This window comes from Macrobrachium nipponense, chromosome 22, assembly GCF_015104395.2.
Source record: "Macrobrachium nipponense isolate FS-2020 chromosome 22, ASM1510439v2, whole genome shotgun sequence".
NCBI classification, from domain to species: Eukaryota; Metazoa; Arthropoda; class Malacostraca; order Decapoda; family Palaemonidae; genus Macrobrachium; species Macrobrachium nipponense.
The window spans coordinates 11258959-11273259 of NC_087213.1; the positions used below are offsets into that span (position 1 = coordinate 11258959).

General features: G+C 39.5%; 1 protein-coding gene across 1 annotated transcript in view; it reads right to left on the bottom strand.

Moving 5' to 3' along the window:
• Positions 1–3588: 3588 nt before the first annotated feature.
• LOC135198487 (roundabout homolog 2-like) overlaps positions 3589–14301 on the bottom strand; it is a 19371-nt gene continuing 8658 nt past the window's right edge. The window contains 4 exon segments of the mRNA XM_064226078.1: positions 3589–4403; positions 4406–5173; positions 6093–7625; positions 10597–11175. Of these exon segments, the coding sequence (XP_064082148.1) occupies positions 4105–4403; positions 4406–5173; positions 6093–7625; positions 10597–11175 (3179 nt within the window). The 3' untranslated portion in view covers positions 3589–4104.

The following is a 14301-nucleotide window of genomic DNA, read 5'->3' on the forward strand; positions in this document are numbered from 1 at the left end:
AAAACTCATATCGATTCTTTGCTTTGGCATTATGCTCTTGAATAGTCTGATGGCATAGAGAGGCAAGGCTAACCTTTCAGTTTGTTTCCCTGTAGCAATATCTTTTCTAATAGCCCAGAGTATTTGACACTTCAAAAAAAAAGAAAAAAAAAACTTGGCATGTCACTAACTTCTCTCTCACCCTTTATAAAGCAATCAAAGGGTGACGTCAAACTCTTAGGCTACTGAAATCTTGACTTCCTCTCTCTTTGGATATTTTGTGAGTTTTGACATTTCTTAGGCTTCTGACAAGGTCTGTAACATCACACTGCTGGCTAACTCCTGATTTAGAACTTCACCCATCCTCTCTTTGACCTGACTGAAAGCCTCAAGTCAGTTTGCTGTATTCTTGCTGTGGCTGGTGCAACATCAGACTTATTCTCCACTTAACTCAATCACAAGTAGTGTCCCTAAAAGATCTGTTGTATGGTCATTTTATTTTCTGTTTAACAGCATCTATTCTTCGTAATCCTTCTCAGCCGTCTTCAGGTAATAATTTCAGTCAATCTTAGCCTTGTGATTCTGGACAAGCGGATATATTTACAATACCACTTACTAGGTAAACAAACCTGTACTCTCTTCCTGTTATGGTACTTTTTGAAACACCTCTACCATCCCAATAAAATTTGAATGGGAATCTTTAGATTTACCATCCCAATAAATTTCAAGAATTTTGGAATCTCCAGATCTACCATCCTAATAAAATTTGAGTGGGATTCTTTAGATTTACCATTCCAATAAATTTCAAGAATTTTGGAATCTCCAGATCTACCATTCCAATAAAATTCACGAATTCTGGAAACTTCAGATCTACCATTCCAATAAAATGCATAAATTTTGGACTCCCATGATCAACTATCCAATAAAGTTCATGAAATTTGGAATCTTCAGACCTACCATCACAGTCAAATACAAGAATTCTGGAATCTCCTGAGCTAGTATAACCATAAGGTTCATGAATTTTGGAATCTCCCGACCTACCATCCTAATTAAGTTCATGAATTTTGGAATCTCGCGACCTACCATCCCAACAAAATTGATGAATTTTGGAATCTCCTGACCTAATATCCCAATAAAATGCATACACTTTGGAATCGCCAGCTTTACCATCCCTATAAAATTTAGGAATTTTTGAATCCCCAGATTTACCAGTATTTGGGATTGACAAGCTAATACTTCTTGAAGGATTCCATATCAGTTACTTGTTAGTACTCTCCGTAGAGGGGTAGTGCCGTCAGTGCACCTCATTCGGAGCAGTGTAGGCATTGCTTAAGGTTCTTGCAGCGTCCCTCCGGCCCCTAGCTGCAACTACTTTCACTCCTTTTACTGTACCTCCGTTCATATTCTCTTTCTGCCATCTTACTGTCCCACCCTCTCCTAACAATTGTTTCATAGTGCAACTGCTTTGAGGTTTTCTCCTGTAAAACCTTTCAAAACTTGTACCGTCAACTTCCGCTTCACCGCCGAATGGCCTTATCTGCCCCAGTGCTCGGCATAATGCAAAAAAAAAAAAAAAAAAAAAAAAAAAAAAAAAAAAATCTGTAAATAAAAAATAAATAAAAATTTGCTCGTACTTTTTCGAACAGCTACTTAGAATATACGTAGCACTGCTTTAAAACTTTTCAGAATTTTCACATTTTTACCCCTATACAATATTAGGCAGCATGAGAATAGTTTTGCATAATTTCCCGCAACGTCTCAAATGCCTAAACGAGTCCATACGACCACATCAGGGCTCTCACACCCTAAAACACCTTACCAAAGTTAATGCCGCTTTGAAGCGGGACTCATGCTGGCATATGGCCAACCAACCAACCATACTTCCTCCCCTTCACTGTTACGTCATGCTAGACAACCGCTAACAGTTATGTCACGTCAGGTCATCATATGGTAAACTACGCATTTTGTTTGTTTGTTTGTATGGTGTTTTTACGTTACATGGAACCAGTGCTTATTCAGCAACGGGACCAACGGCTTTACGTGACTTCCGAACCACGTCGAGAATGAACTTCTATCACCAGAAATACACATCTCCAACACCTCAATGGAATGCCCAAGAAATGAACTCGCGGCCACCAAGGTGGCAGGTCAAGACCATACCTATCAAGCCACTGAGGCGCTGTACCCATTTTGAGTTGCGATATTCATCTCATGAAGAAAAGACGAAGAATGTATTTCATTAGCATCTCTTACCAATATATCCTTCATATCCTGTTTGAATATCTTTTTTATCTCTCTCTCTCTCTCTCTTCATCGTTTCTTGAATCTCGGCTGATGGCCAAAACGACAGGAGTGACAAAAGTCCATCTGAGAGAGTGGTATCGACCTTCGCCATTTTCATGCTCCGTTTCCTTCACGGAGTTAAAAAAAAAAAAAAAAAAATGCGAAAGGAGGCAAAATCTTCAATGCCTGGTGGCATTAACATGCAGACCGTTTACTTGGATTTTCGCTTATTCGGGGAATAAGTCTGCGAACTAGTACTTTGTTGTTGTTTTTGTTGTTGTTGGGAGAGTAGAAAAGGTCTATAGAAGTGCCTGAAAAGGTCTGAAAAAGGTGTTTCGCGTTGGGTTCAAGATACAGGAACTTTAGGATAGGATTTTTATGATTTCTATTTAAATGAAAACTAAATAAATTAATAATGTGTATGTTAAACAGTACAGAATCATTTCTAATATAATATAGGGTTTTTATTTTAATTTTCCTTGGTGAAACAAGGCTCTATTTGACTGTAAATTTTAGCACGTTTTAATTAAAAGTTAAAAATGTTTTTTACAACTTATGCTTGAGAGGAAAATCTTACACGCCTTAAGAGTAAGCTGAGGGTCGGATCACGCCTTGATGAAGATTAATAAAATGTCATCCAAAAGTATCATGGCGATAGTTCTTTTCCTATAAAACAATTTCTTTAAAAATACACCGTAAATTTTACAAATCCGGTTTTGGCAGGATCTCTCTGAATATTTCAACGTTGATGATCATCGTCGTGGCAACGCCATTTTACGAAACTCAATCAATCAATACTACATCTCTGAGGTCTAACGAACGTCGCATTAATTCCTTTCGCTTCTGGACTAATTAACGAACTTCTTTATCAAGAGAGAAAAGTTGTTATCAGTGTCATTAGGGACTTAAATTTCTCTCTCTCTCTCTCTCTCTCTCTCTTTGTTGTCTCCTTTAGCGTTCTTCATTTTTCTCTTGCTTCTGTATCCGAATGGACATCCTGGACTCTTCTAACTGGTCATTGGCATCCTCTCCTAATAACACAATTCCATCTTAAAAGGGTGATAAACTTCGACTAAAACTTCATCTGGCCTTCTATATATTCCAGAAGTTATTTCTGAACTTCATCTAGCCTTCTAATGAATTGTCCTTATTTTTGTATACTTCTTTAATTATTGCTATGCAATAATCTGGCATGCATGTCCCTGTACAAGGATTATATATATATATATATATATATATATATATATATATATATATATATATATATATATATATATATAAATGTATATATATCAAGTGCAAAACATGGAGTAAAGGTTTTTCGACTATATTCAGTGTTTATTGTAAAAATATAAAGTTTGGTAACATATATACAGAAACATATTCAAATGACTAGAAATAAATGATTGACATACCAATCTGGTACTGTCACTTATCGTAAAACATCATGGCTAATACCTTAATGAAAATATTCTGTTAACGATATAATATCCTAGAGGGCTCTGTAGCATCATTTGCATCCATTCATACGCAAAATCATTTTATATTTCTTACAGAATGGAAAAGAATAAATAAAACAACAGCTGTTGAAGGAACTACACATTACTCCGCACAATCGCGAGGAATTAGGAAGGCGGCACGTCAGTCAATACTCATTATCTCTATCCGGATTTCTATCGAATACTATGAATAAATTAACAACGTATTGTGTGTGTGTGTTTTAGTAAATCTGTACAGCACAAAAGTCTCGGAGGTCCACTCTGCACGAAAAGAAAAATATAAAAATATTCCAAATAAATAACAATATGGCACAAGCATTTCTCTCTCAACTGTGGAGAGAAGTCAGTGTGTATTGCTGTGAGGTGGACTTTTATTTTCCGCCGAGTGTGTTTCATGACAGGTCTTTTGACGGCCCTTCGCCTGAAGGCTGTTGAAAGTAGGAAACTTGTCGCGCACGTTCATCGGCGCCACTTGGGAATACGGCTCGTAAGTGTGGTCGGACGCCGCGTCACAGGGTTTATTGTACTGCTGTGACGACGATCCTACGTTGTCGTACTGCGACGTAGCTATACACATCCTACAGTTGTTGGGATGCTCTTGGTTGGTGGTAGGCTGGGCAAAGACCGGCGGGGGAGGGATAAAGCATTCCAGTTCACGTGCAAGTTGGGATCCTGATGAGGACCCCTCCAGTAGCCGCCATTCCGACCCAGCCTTGGCGATGCCGGGACCAAGAGGGCTGTGGTTGCATAAGGCTCGGCAGTTTCGTTTGCCTGCTGCAGGCGCGGCTCAGCGTATTCGTTGGGCATTTGGTCAGGGCATGGAGGCAAACTGGATGACATACTCGAATCTCCACTGGCGCCAGGACGCCACAGTTTCTGTTCGCTGTACATGTTGACGGAGTGGTGTGCTGGGTAAATGGATGGATCCTGATACACTGTCGGGGGAGGGTGCTGAAGGGCGGGAGGTGTCTTTTGGTGAAGTCTCCTGATGTAAAATAAAGTGGCGAAGAACATCACGATAACCAGAGGAATGAGTAGGTAGATCAGCCATCCAGTCTGAGCCTGCGCAAAAATGACATTTGGGTCATCGTTGTTGACGGTGTGGACGTCGTGATAAGTTTGGGTATTGCCCGGACCTGCGTCCATCAAGAGAGGGGCGCTAAAGGGCCCGTGCCCCGCACCGGTAATAGCCGCTACTCGAACAGTGTAAAGCCTGCCGTTGGTTAGGCCTCGTGCTTCTAGCCAAGCGCTAGGGACAGTCTCCGTGATGTGGGTGCCATTGTGGGTCAGAGTGACGTGGTAGCCAATAACCTTCCCACGGGCTTCCTCTGTAGATAGAGGCGTCCAGGTGATGAGGGTAGATCCATCCTCACGAAGGGTCACACGAACATCGCTGGGTGCAGCCACGGGCACTGCAATGGGAAATGACGATGTTACTTCTGTAGACATTAGCGTAAATATTTCCTTATTTTGAAATACGTCTATCAAACAGTCAAAGTTTCTTTGTTGCTCTCCTTACCTCTCTGAATTAAAGGGGAATGCAGACAAAAAGACAGATGGACATGCATTATGTGTATAATATGCATATATAATGCTTGTGGGAAAGGCAATTTAAATCTCTACTATGTGGTTAAGTAAAATATTACAAGAAATGACAAATGGAAACCAAATTATGACCACTAGAGACCCTAACCAAGAAGAAAAATAATATTACTATACTAAAAGGATATTACTATACAATGTATACATACAAAAAATATATAAATAGATAAACAGAAGTATGAATTATACCCATACAATTCATGTGAGAAAGTTAATTTAAATTTCCACTAAGCACGAAGAGATGACGACGGAATAACAAATCATATCTCCTACACAACCCTGACAAGCAGAAAAAAAAAAGTTGCCCAGCAGAAAAATTACCATATATAATGTGTCAAGATATGACTTTCCTAATTGTTGGAAAGATGAAGAGGCGAAAGAAAAAGTTAAAAGGAGTACCCTGGGAAATGTTATTCCTCTCTGTTCATAGCAACAGCGGAAAAGAAAACGGACCGGTTCAGCGAAATATGCATAGTGCGTTTTGTTGTTGTTTTTTTTTTCAGTGTTCCCTCAAGTTTATGTATGCTTCCATATCACTCTTTTCACCTTAAAGGCCTTATTTTCGGTGGAAGCTAGCTTCTAATCTTGCTCCTTGTAAAAGTTTTGCTCATTTTGTAATAAGAATAATAATAAACACTTCTAAAACTATTTGCTACTTAATAATAAAACTGAATCATTTGCTGAAAGTACCATCATAAACTACTACTACTGATGAAAAAAAAGTCTTACCATCCTCTGGCGTAGTGAGTGAGTGAGAGTTGGAGGGTGTTCCTTCCAGGTTCCTCCAGAATGGAACTAAGAAGAAAGTGTAAGCGGTGTTTGGATGCAGGTCCTGTATGGTATATGATGACTGAGTTGATCCATAGACCGTCGTTAGGTGTATACTGCCTTTGACAGACACAGCATAAGCCAACACTCCTTCAACTGAGTCTTCTACAGGCGTCAAGAACTCCCATTTCAAAAACACAGAATCTGGAGTCACAGCTGATGCATTAACCAGCGTGAGGATTGACCGTGACAAACGTCTCTGGGCATGGCGGATATCAGCTGCTGTGACGCCGCTGTCGTCTTCCGGATCGTGAGTTGTGACAGGATCGGACCAGGGACTTGGGAACGATGTTCCACTCCCATTGACAGCTCGAACGAGAAAAGTATAAGTTTGGCCAGGTGTCAAATGCGAAACCACGCACGACTCTTGTTCAACAGTAGCATCGGCAATTCTCCATTCTTCCCACCCAAGACGCCAGTGCTCAACAACATAGCCCTGTGAAGTACTGTTGGCTACGTGAGAATTTGGCAGCCAGCTAAGATAGACAGAAGTCTCTGTGACAGCCATAACTCGAGGTTTTGATGGTGGAGCTGGTAGATTAGAAGGCGATTTAGCAACGGCATCTTTGGAAACTCGCAGAATGGCTTCTTGCTCTACCTTACCAGTTGATGCCTCAACTACACACTTGTAGATGCCAGCATCATCAACACCAAGTTCCCTTAAGATAAGAGCTCCATTTTCAGCTATTGACAGTCTAGGCTTTTCAGTGCTTTCACTCAGTCTGCGAGAAGGAAGATGAGCCGCTGGGCGAAACCACCACGTAAGAGTTGGCTCTGCTGACTCACTCACTCCTTCACAAGGGAAAGTAACACCACCCCCAGGGGCTACAGTGTGGTCCTTGGGACCTATACCTATCACTGGAGGAGGATGTGCCTTAACCACTATGATCTGGGCTTGAGCACTAACTCCTCCACCATTACTGACACCCCAACATTTATATAAACCAGTATCATCGGTCACTGATTTATTGAGGAACAATGCCTGGCCATTCTCAGCAATATTAGCATTGCCATTGGACTGTGTGGCCAATAACAGGGTCGATCTGCTTTCAGTGGGCAGCCGCCATAAAAGGAGAGGCTCAGGCTCGCCTTCCACGCTGCAAGAAAGTTGCACTGGGTCACCCTCCAATACAAGGTGGTCTTGTGGCCTCTGGATTAACTTCGGAGCATCAACTACTGTCAAAGTGGCAGTTGCCGTAGCCACACCTGCTTCACTTTCAATCTCGCATACATAAACACCAGAGTCTATTGCAGACACTTGTTGGAGTATTAATCGCTGGTCTTCGATCATGGCCCTTCCTAAGGGCATCTTCCCGTCGAGTCTCCTCCACGTCACTTGTGGCATGGGCGACCCTCTCCCTCCACAGGCCAGTTCTACCACTGTTCCAGAAACAACTGTCAGATTGGCTGGGCGCTCTTCGAACCATGGGGGAGCTGGAAAAAAAAGAAGATAATTTTATACTTAATGATTTAAATATTTAACATATTCAAGACTGCAAATTACTGAATTAAAATGCAATATAAATGAAAATCTTAAGAACAAGTGCAATTAACTTAAAAGATGAATAAAAGATGAACAGTCTGAAAAATCAATTGTCGCATATTCTTAAATAACAATTAACAATAATTGCAAGGCCTCATAATATTACAGTATATCTACATAATATGAATTATTAACGAGGCTGAAATTTATTATATTAATGTATATCTACATAGCATGAACTGTTAATGAGGCTAAAATTTATTCTTAAAGGGATACGTAAATGAAGGCATATTTCTTCTGCTCTACATATACGTCATCTAAGAAATGCATTGCTTGATAATGAGAGTAAATAATCAATACAGAAAACAACACTCGTGAGAAAACTGAAGTGTAATGCGGAAGAAAACCGTCAGATACTATAACAATCCACAATACAATGGAAAATCATCGCAATGATATATCTAAACATAATGTAAAAAAAAATAAGAAATGTTATTCTTTCCCATGGTAGACAAAACACATTTGGCGCTTGACAGATTTTTAGAAATTACAGCAATTTACTCTAAAATAAAGAAAAATGCTGGTTTGCTTTCAAATTCTCCTAAGATGAAATTCTAAATCACAATCATAACGCGATGCATTGGTTTCTGGGCCACAACTGAATTTTCGAACGACCGAAGGAACAAAAATTCAATTCTAGGTGTTTGCTCCATAAACTTCTGCGAGACCGCGACCAACAGTCCTTTTGATAAACTCGACGATCATATAAATCCTGGATTATGGCGTCCTTTCGATTACTTAGAGATAGGAGGGCAATTACCGTAGAGTTACTCAACAAGCGGTGGCAGCGGCACCGTATAAAATATACAAATCGCGGAAAATATGACAATTTTGTCGCCTCTTTACGTCACCTTTTTTTTCAAAGATAAATACAAGTAGACATATAATATCAAAGGTTTGGTTTTTAAATACTTCTGATCAAAACAGGGACTACTGCATCCCGCTATACGTAATTTTTGTTTAGAATGCTTTCATTATTTGAAGTAATTCGCTCCACGAACTCTGCACGAAAGTATACATTCTTGCTCAATATGACTGAAATGATTCTTGTTTATGCATATAACGCATTAAATGCATGATATATATATATATATATATATATATATATATATATATATATATATATATATACATTAACACATAATTAAACATAAACCTGAGTTACGAAACTGATTTTAATATCAAAGTATTCATTTCCGACCGATGAGGAGGTTCACTCCCATGCAGACGAAAGACAGCGAATATTTATAAAATACAATACATATTTATAAAATAAAATGTTAGTGATAATATTAAGACATACGGGACAGTTTGTAAAGTCTATATGCAATCTCACCATACCGTTTCCAAGTTGATATCAAACCCAGATTAAATCCTTTATGAGACTGGTCAAGTATTCCCATTATTATGCGGTTTACTCTTCACTGGGCTCGTATTATACTTTTATCCGATAGTTTTTAAGTTTCGAGGTATACATCAAATTTGAAGAGAAGGTACTCGAGTAAACCTGAAGCCAAGCAACATAGCAGCAATTTTCAATCATAAATACACACAAACATATCTACATACTTACATATATCTATGTGTATGCATGTATATATTTACATTTAACCTTGTCATATATATATATATATATATATATATATATATATATATATATATATATATATATATATATATATATGCATACACACACACACACACACACACACACACATAAATATATATATATATAAATAGTTTGGCATAAACGACAAGCTCTGAATATGAGCTGTTCTTGCACATGCCATTTTATGCAGCACAGAATCATGTTATTAATTCTGACGATTCTTAAACGTCTTACAGACGGCAGAGACCCCAAGCGAACCGATAAAATCCCCCAAGTGCCCTGATCAATGGGTCTTTCCGAACGCCCCGGGGGTATGAATCATGATGGGCTCGTGCGCCCTCCCTCGGTCCCCACGAACTTTCATATGCTGCAAATAACGAGGACTAACAAGGCCGATCTATTTTGTGCTAATGCTCTCTTGACAAATCAGTTTCTAAAGGACGGAGACTTTGAGGACCCGTCCCGACCAAAGTAATTGGCCGTAAAATATTTATAGAGTCTCTTGACTGGTCTTTATTGCTGTCGATGCCATGAAATAATATTCTGCAGGTTCGGAAAACGACGAATATCGACGAGTTGTGAAGCCGAGTCGGGTTTATACAGCCTCTTCAACGGTGCTTTCAAAGGGAAAATGTAAATAATCGGATTTAGAAAAAAAAAAAAATCAGTTTTATACCAGGGAATATCAGTTACCATTTTGTATAATGACCCATATAGACCTAGAGAAGTATCAAGCGGAATGAAAATGTATGTCTATCATCTTTTATTATTGGAGATTTCTGAAAATTTAGAGGAGCATTATGTAACGATGTAGCGTCTTTATCTTTATCGGTCTCCTTTCAATTCGAATTTGCATCATGAGCAAGGCATATGAAAAGTTTTGCTTATCAATTTCGAGGAATTTTATCCGATATTTATTACCTCATCTTCGAAGACCAACATTTCTTCAAGAGATGTTCAACAAACAGCTATATAAAGTTGCACATATTTCACTTCACACTCAAGTGTAATATGTTTTATTAACATGAAGCTACCGAGGAAAAAAAGAAAGAAAATACAAAAAAAATCCAAGGAATCGCAGTTGATCAATGGAGCATCTAGGGATCGACCTAATTGTAATAATAATCATAAATAAATAAATAAATAAATTTCATTTAGTTATGTAGCATTACACATCAACAAGCAACCTGCATTTGCCACAGATTAGTCAATAATGTTTAATACTCGTATAAGCACGAGCTCCGTGTACTTACTCATGACGGCGAGCTTCGACGGCCTCGCCTCCCTTGCTCCAACAACGTTATGCGCCCTGCAGACGTAAGTGGCCGAATCCTCCTTCACAGCTTCGTCTATGACCAGATCGCCCGCCGAGGTCACCGTGACGCGACTCGAATTCATCACCTCTTGCTTGTTCCTCAGCCAGGCGATGTCGGGGGTCGGAAACCCCTTGGGGGGCCTGCAGGAGAGAGTCACCGACTCCCCAACCTTGGCTTTGACCAGGGGCTCCGGCTCCCTCTGGAATTCCGAGGACAGGGTGGCCACCGTGAGCGTGGCGTTGCGGGACTGGACCGAGCCGTACTTGTTGGAGGCGACGCACCAGTAGGTGCCGGCGTCGCTGTCACGTTTCCCCGTCGACACCCTCAGGAAGAAGAGGGAGCCGGAGTGTAGGAACACCCTGTGGGAGCGGGGGTCCTGGCTGGAGGTGACGACCTCCTCGCCATCTCGGAACCAGGTGATGCGGGATGCCCTGGCGGCCGCGCAGTTCAGCGTGGCGGGTTCGTTACGGGGCGTCACTATGCTGCTGGGGTGCTCCTTGATGGTCGGTGCTAGGTCTGCGAGGGGGGAGGAGAGGCCACATTTTTGGTTAAAATCCACAATGCCGATATGCTCTGTTTTTATAGAAACAGAGGACTGTTAATATCTGGTGACTATTGTATTATCAATATAATAATATCCAAATACTAATTATACACACACAGATATATATATATATATATATATATATATATATATATATATATATCATACTACGTGAACTGCAGAATACTTTAAATGATCCTATTTATGATACTTAGATGTCTTAATACAATGAAGAATATGAGTGCAGTTTACCTTAAAAAAAAAAAAAAGTACATAACCAGACTTACACACACAAACACACTGAAACGACAATTGTATATATATATGACTTTTCAATGTATACATTTGCAATAGCATATATACCACCTTTCAATATTAGTATTAGTATGGGAAGCACTCGTTGGGTCTCTCTCTCTCTCTCTCTCTCTCTCTCTCTCTCTCTCTCTCTCTCTCTCTCTCCCCGTGTGTGTCATGATTATAAAACCACCACATCTTTCTTCCTACCTCCCGCAAAAGTTGAACATAAGAAAACCGTAATATATTTCAGTTTCAGAAGACGTACCTCCCTATGGGTCTCCTCCTCCCCCACCCCCTCCTTCTGTCAGGGAGAAGAAGCCACATGTGCAGCAATGTCTAGCAAAACTCCAAAATGCAAATAAGTCCTGCCCGTAAATCAAGCCGGAAAGACCCTCCCGGGCATGGCTCGCTTCCCGTAGTCATCTGACTCTGTAAGGACGATTAACTCCCATCTGCATGTCCACGGGAGCTTACAGCGAGAAAAATTGGGGCATTTGATGCCAACTCCTTCCCAACACCCCCCCCCCCACAAAAGCCCCCCCCCCCCCCCCCCAAAACCCCCTCCACCCACGAGTGTCATAGGCAATCAAAATAATAAATGCTTCTGTGAAATCGCCCGGAGTCACCCGACAGACATTTCGTCGTTGCAAGCGATGATAACTTGCACGAAGAAAAATGCTTTGACGGAGAGGACGTCGTCAGAGGGGAAGGAAAATATCAATATTTATTGCTTTCCGCCGGATATATGGGCTATTTAAGTGACTCAGGGTTACCTTCAGGGGGAATGGTTTCCTGACAGGACAAATTAGCGTTGAAGGTACTCGTTTGCTAGAAGTCATAAAGCTTAAGAATCCCTTGACCTGGATTCATGCCAGCACTGTTGTAATCTGTATTGACGCCGCAGTACTATTGTTTCCTCGATTAGCAAATTTTGTGCCATTACATACGGCCATTACTGTAATAAAGTACAGTTTAGAGCAGCGATGCAATGATTTAGATTAGTTATTTTCCTCAAAATTACCAGCAAGAGTCACGTGATCCATATGGATGTTTCATGAGATAATTTCACAAAGAATAAAAAAAAGTTGTAATAGAAGATAGACGTGCAGTATAAGGGAATGTTAAAATAATAATACATATACGTTATAAAAAACTTATAAAGATTATAAATCATATGAACTAATTTAGAGCGCATGTTGTCAGCCGCAAGTATCCAGAATTTGACAGAGAATATCTCAAACACAAAATCAGACACAGGAACTGCCTTTGGAATGTTCACTTCATTTCGGCATCATATATATAAGAATCTTCTCGCCAAAACTGATTGCAAATTACAACTTCCATTCTCCATCTTCGTTAGGTGACGCAACAATGCTTTGAAAGGCTTAGATCTACATTATCTGATGGTATCAAAGTTTTAATTCAATTCCGTAAATCAGTACAATCAAGGCGCGTGGGGACATAGTACTCTCTAACGCACTACACAAATTTCTCTGCTGATTGCAGAAATATCTTTTAATCATTTCGTAAGGTGCAACAGTGTGTTGAAACATTTTCCCGGAGATTTTCTGTCGCTTTCCGCGACAATAAATTTCAGCAATTGCAAAAAACACAACACGTTTATTCCTTCTCTCATTTACTACCCTTTCTGGCTCTTAGCAAAATGATCTTCCTTTCTCACTTATAATGAAGAAATATAATTTGTTAAGAACTAGAAAGGTTTTATATTCCTTTCTCGCTGATAAGAAAGGAACATAATTTGTTAAGAACTAGAAAGGCTTTATATTCCTTCCTCGCTGATAAAAAAGGAACATAATTTGTTAAGAAATAGAAAGGCTTTATATTTCTTTCTCACTGATAAGGAAGAAATATAATTTGTTAAGAACTAGAAAGGTTTTACATTTCTTTCTCGCTGATAAAAAACGAACATAATTTGTTAAGAACTAGAAAGGCTTGAGAGGAATATAATTTGCCAAGAACTAGAAAGGCTTTATATTCCTTTCTCGCTGATAAGAGAGGAACATAATTTGTCAAGAACTAGAAAGGCTTTATATTCCTTTCTCGCCTGATAAGAAAGGAACATAATTTGTCAAGAACTAGAAAGGCTTTATATTCCTTTCTCGCTGATAAGAGAGGAACATAATTTGTCAAGAACTAGAAAGGCATTATATTCTTTTCTCGCTGATAAGAGAGGAACATAATTTGTCAAGAACTAGAAAGGCTTTATATTCCTTTCTCGCTGATAAGAGAGGAACATAATTTGTCAAGAACTAGAAAGGCATTATATTCTTTTCTCGCTGATAAGAGAGGAATTTTTTATTTGTCAAGAACTAGAAAGGCTTTATATTCCTTTCTCGCTGATAAGAGAGGAACATAATTTGTCAAGAACTAGAAAGGCTTTATATTCCTTTCTCGCTGATAAGAAAGGAACATAATTTGTCAAGAACTAGAAAGGCTTTATATTCCTTTCTCGCTGATAAGAAAGGAACATAATTTGTCAAGAACTAGAAAGGCTTTATATTCCTTTCTCGCTGATAAGAGAGGAACATAATTTGTCAAGAACTAGAAAGGCATTACATTCCTTTCTCGCTGACAAGAAAGGAACATAATTCCCAAAACTAAAGACGATAAACAGGAAAACATCTGCGGGTGTGTCACCCACGTTCCCGCTGAAAGCGTGGGCGTCGAGGATACGATAAATGTGAATGGATGGCTTCGAGTGACACCTTTACTCGGATTTACTCCGATTTACGTTTTTGCGCATCTTTGAGGGCCCTGATTAGTACACGTATTTTAGGTGA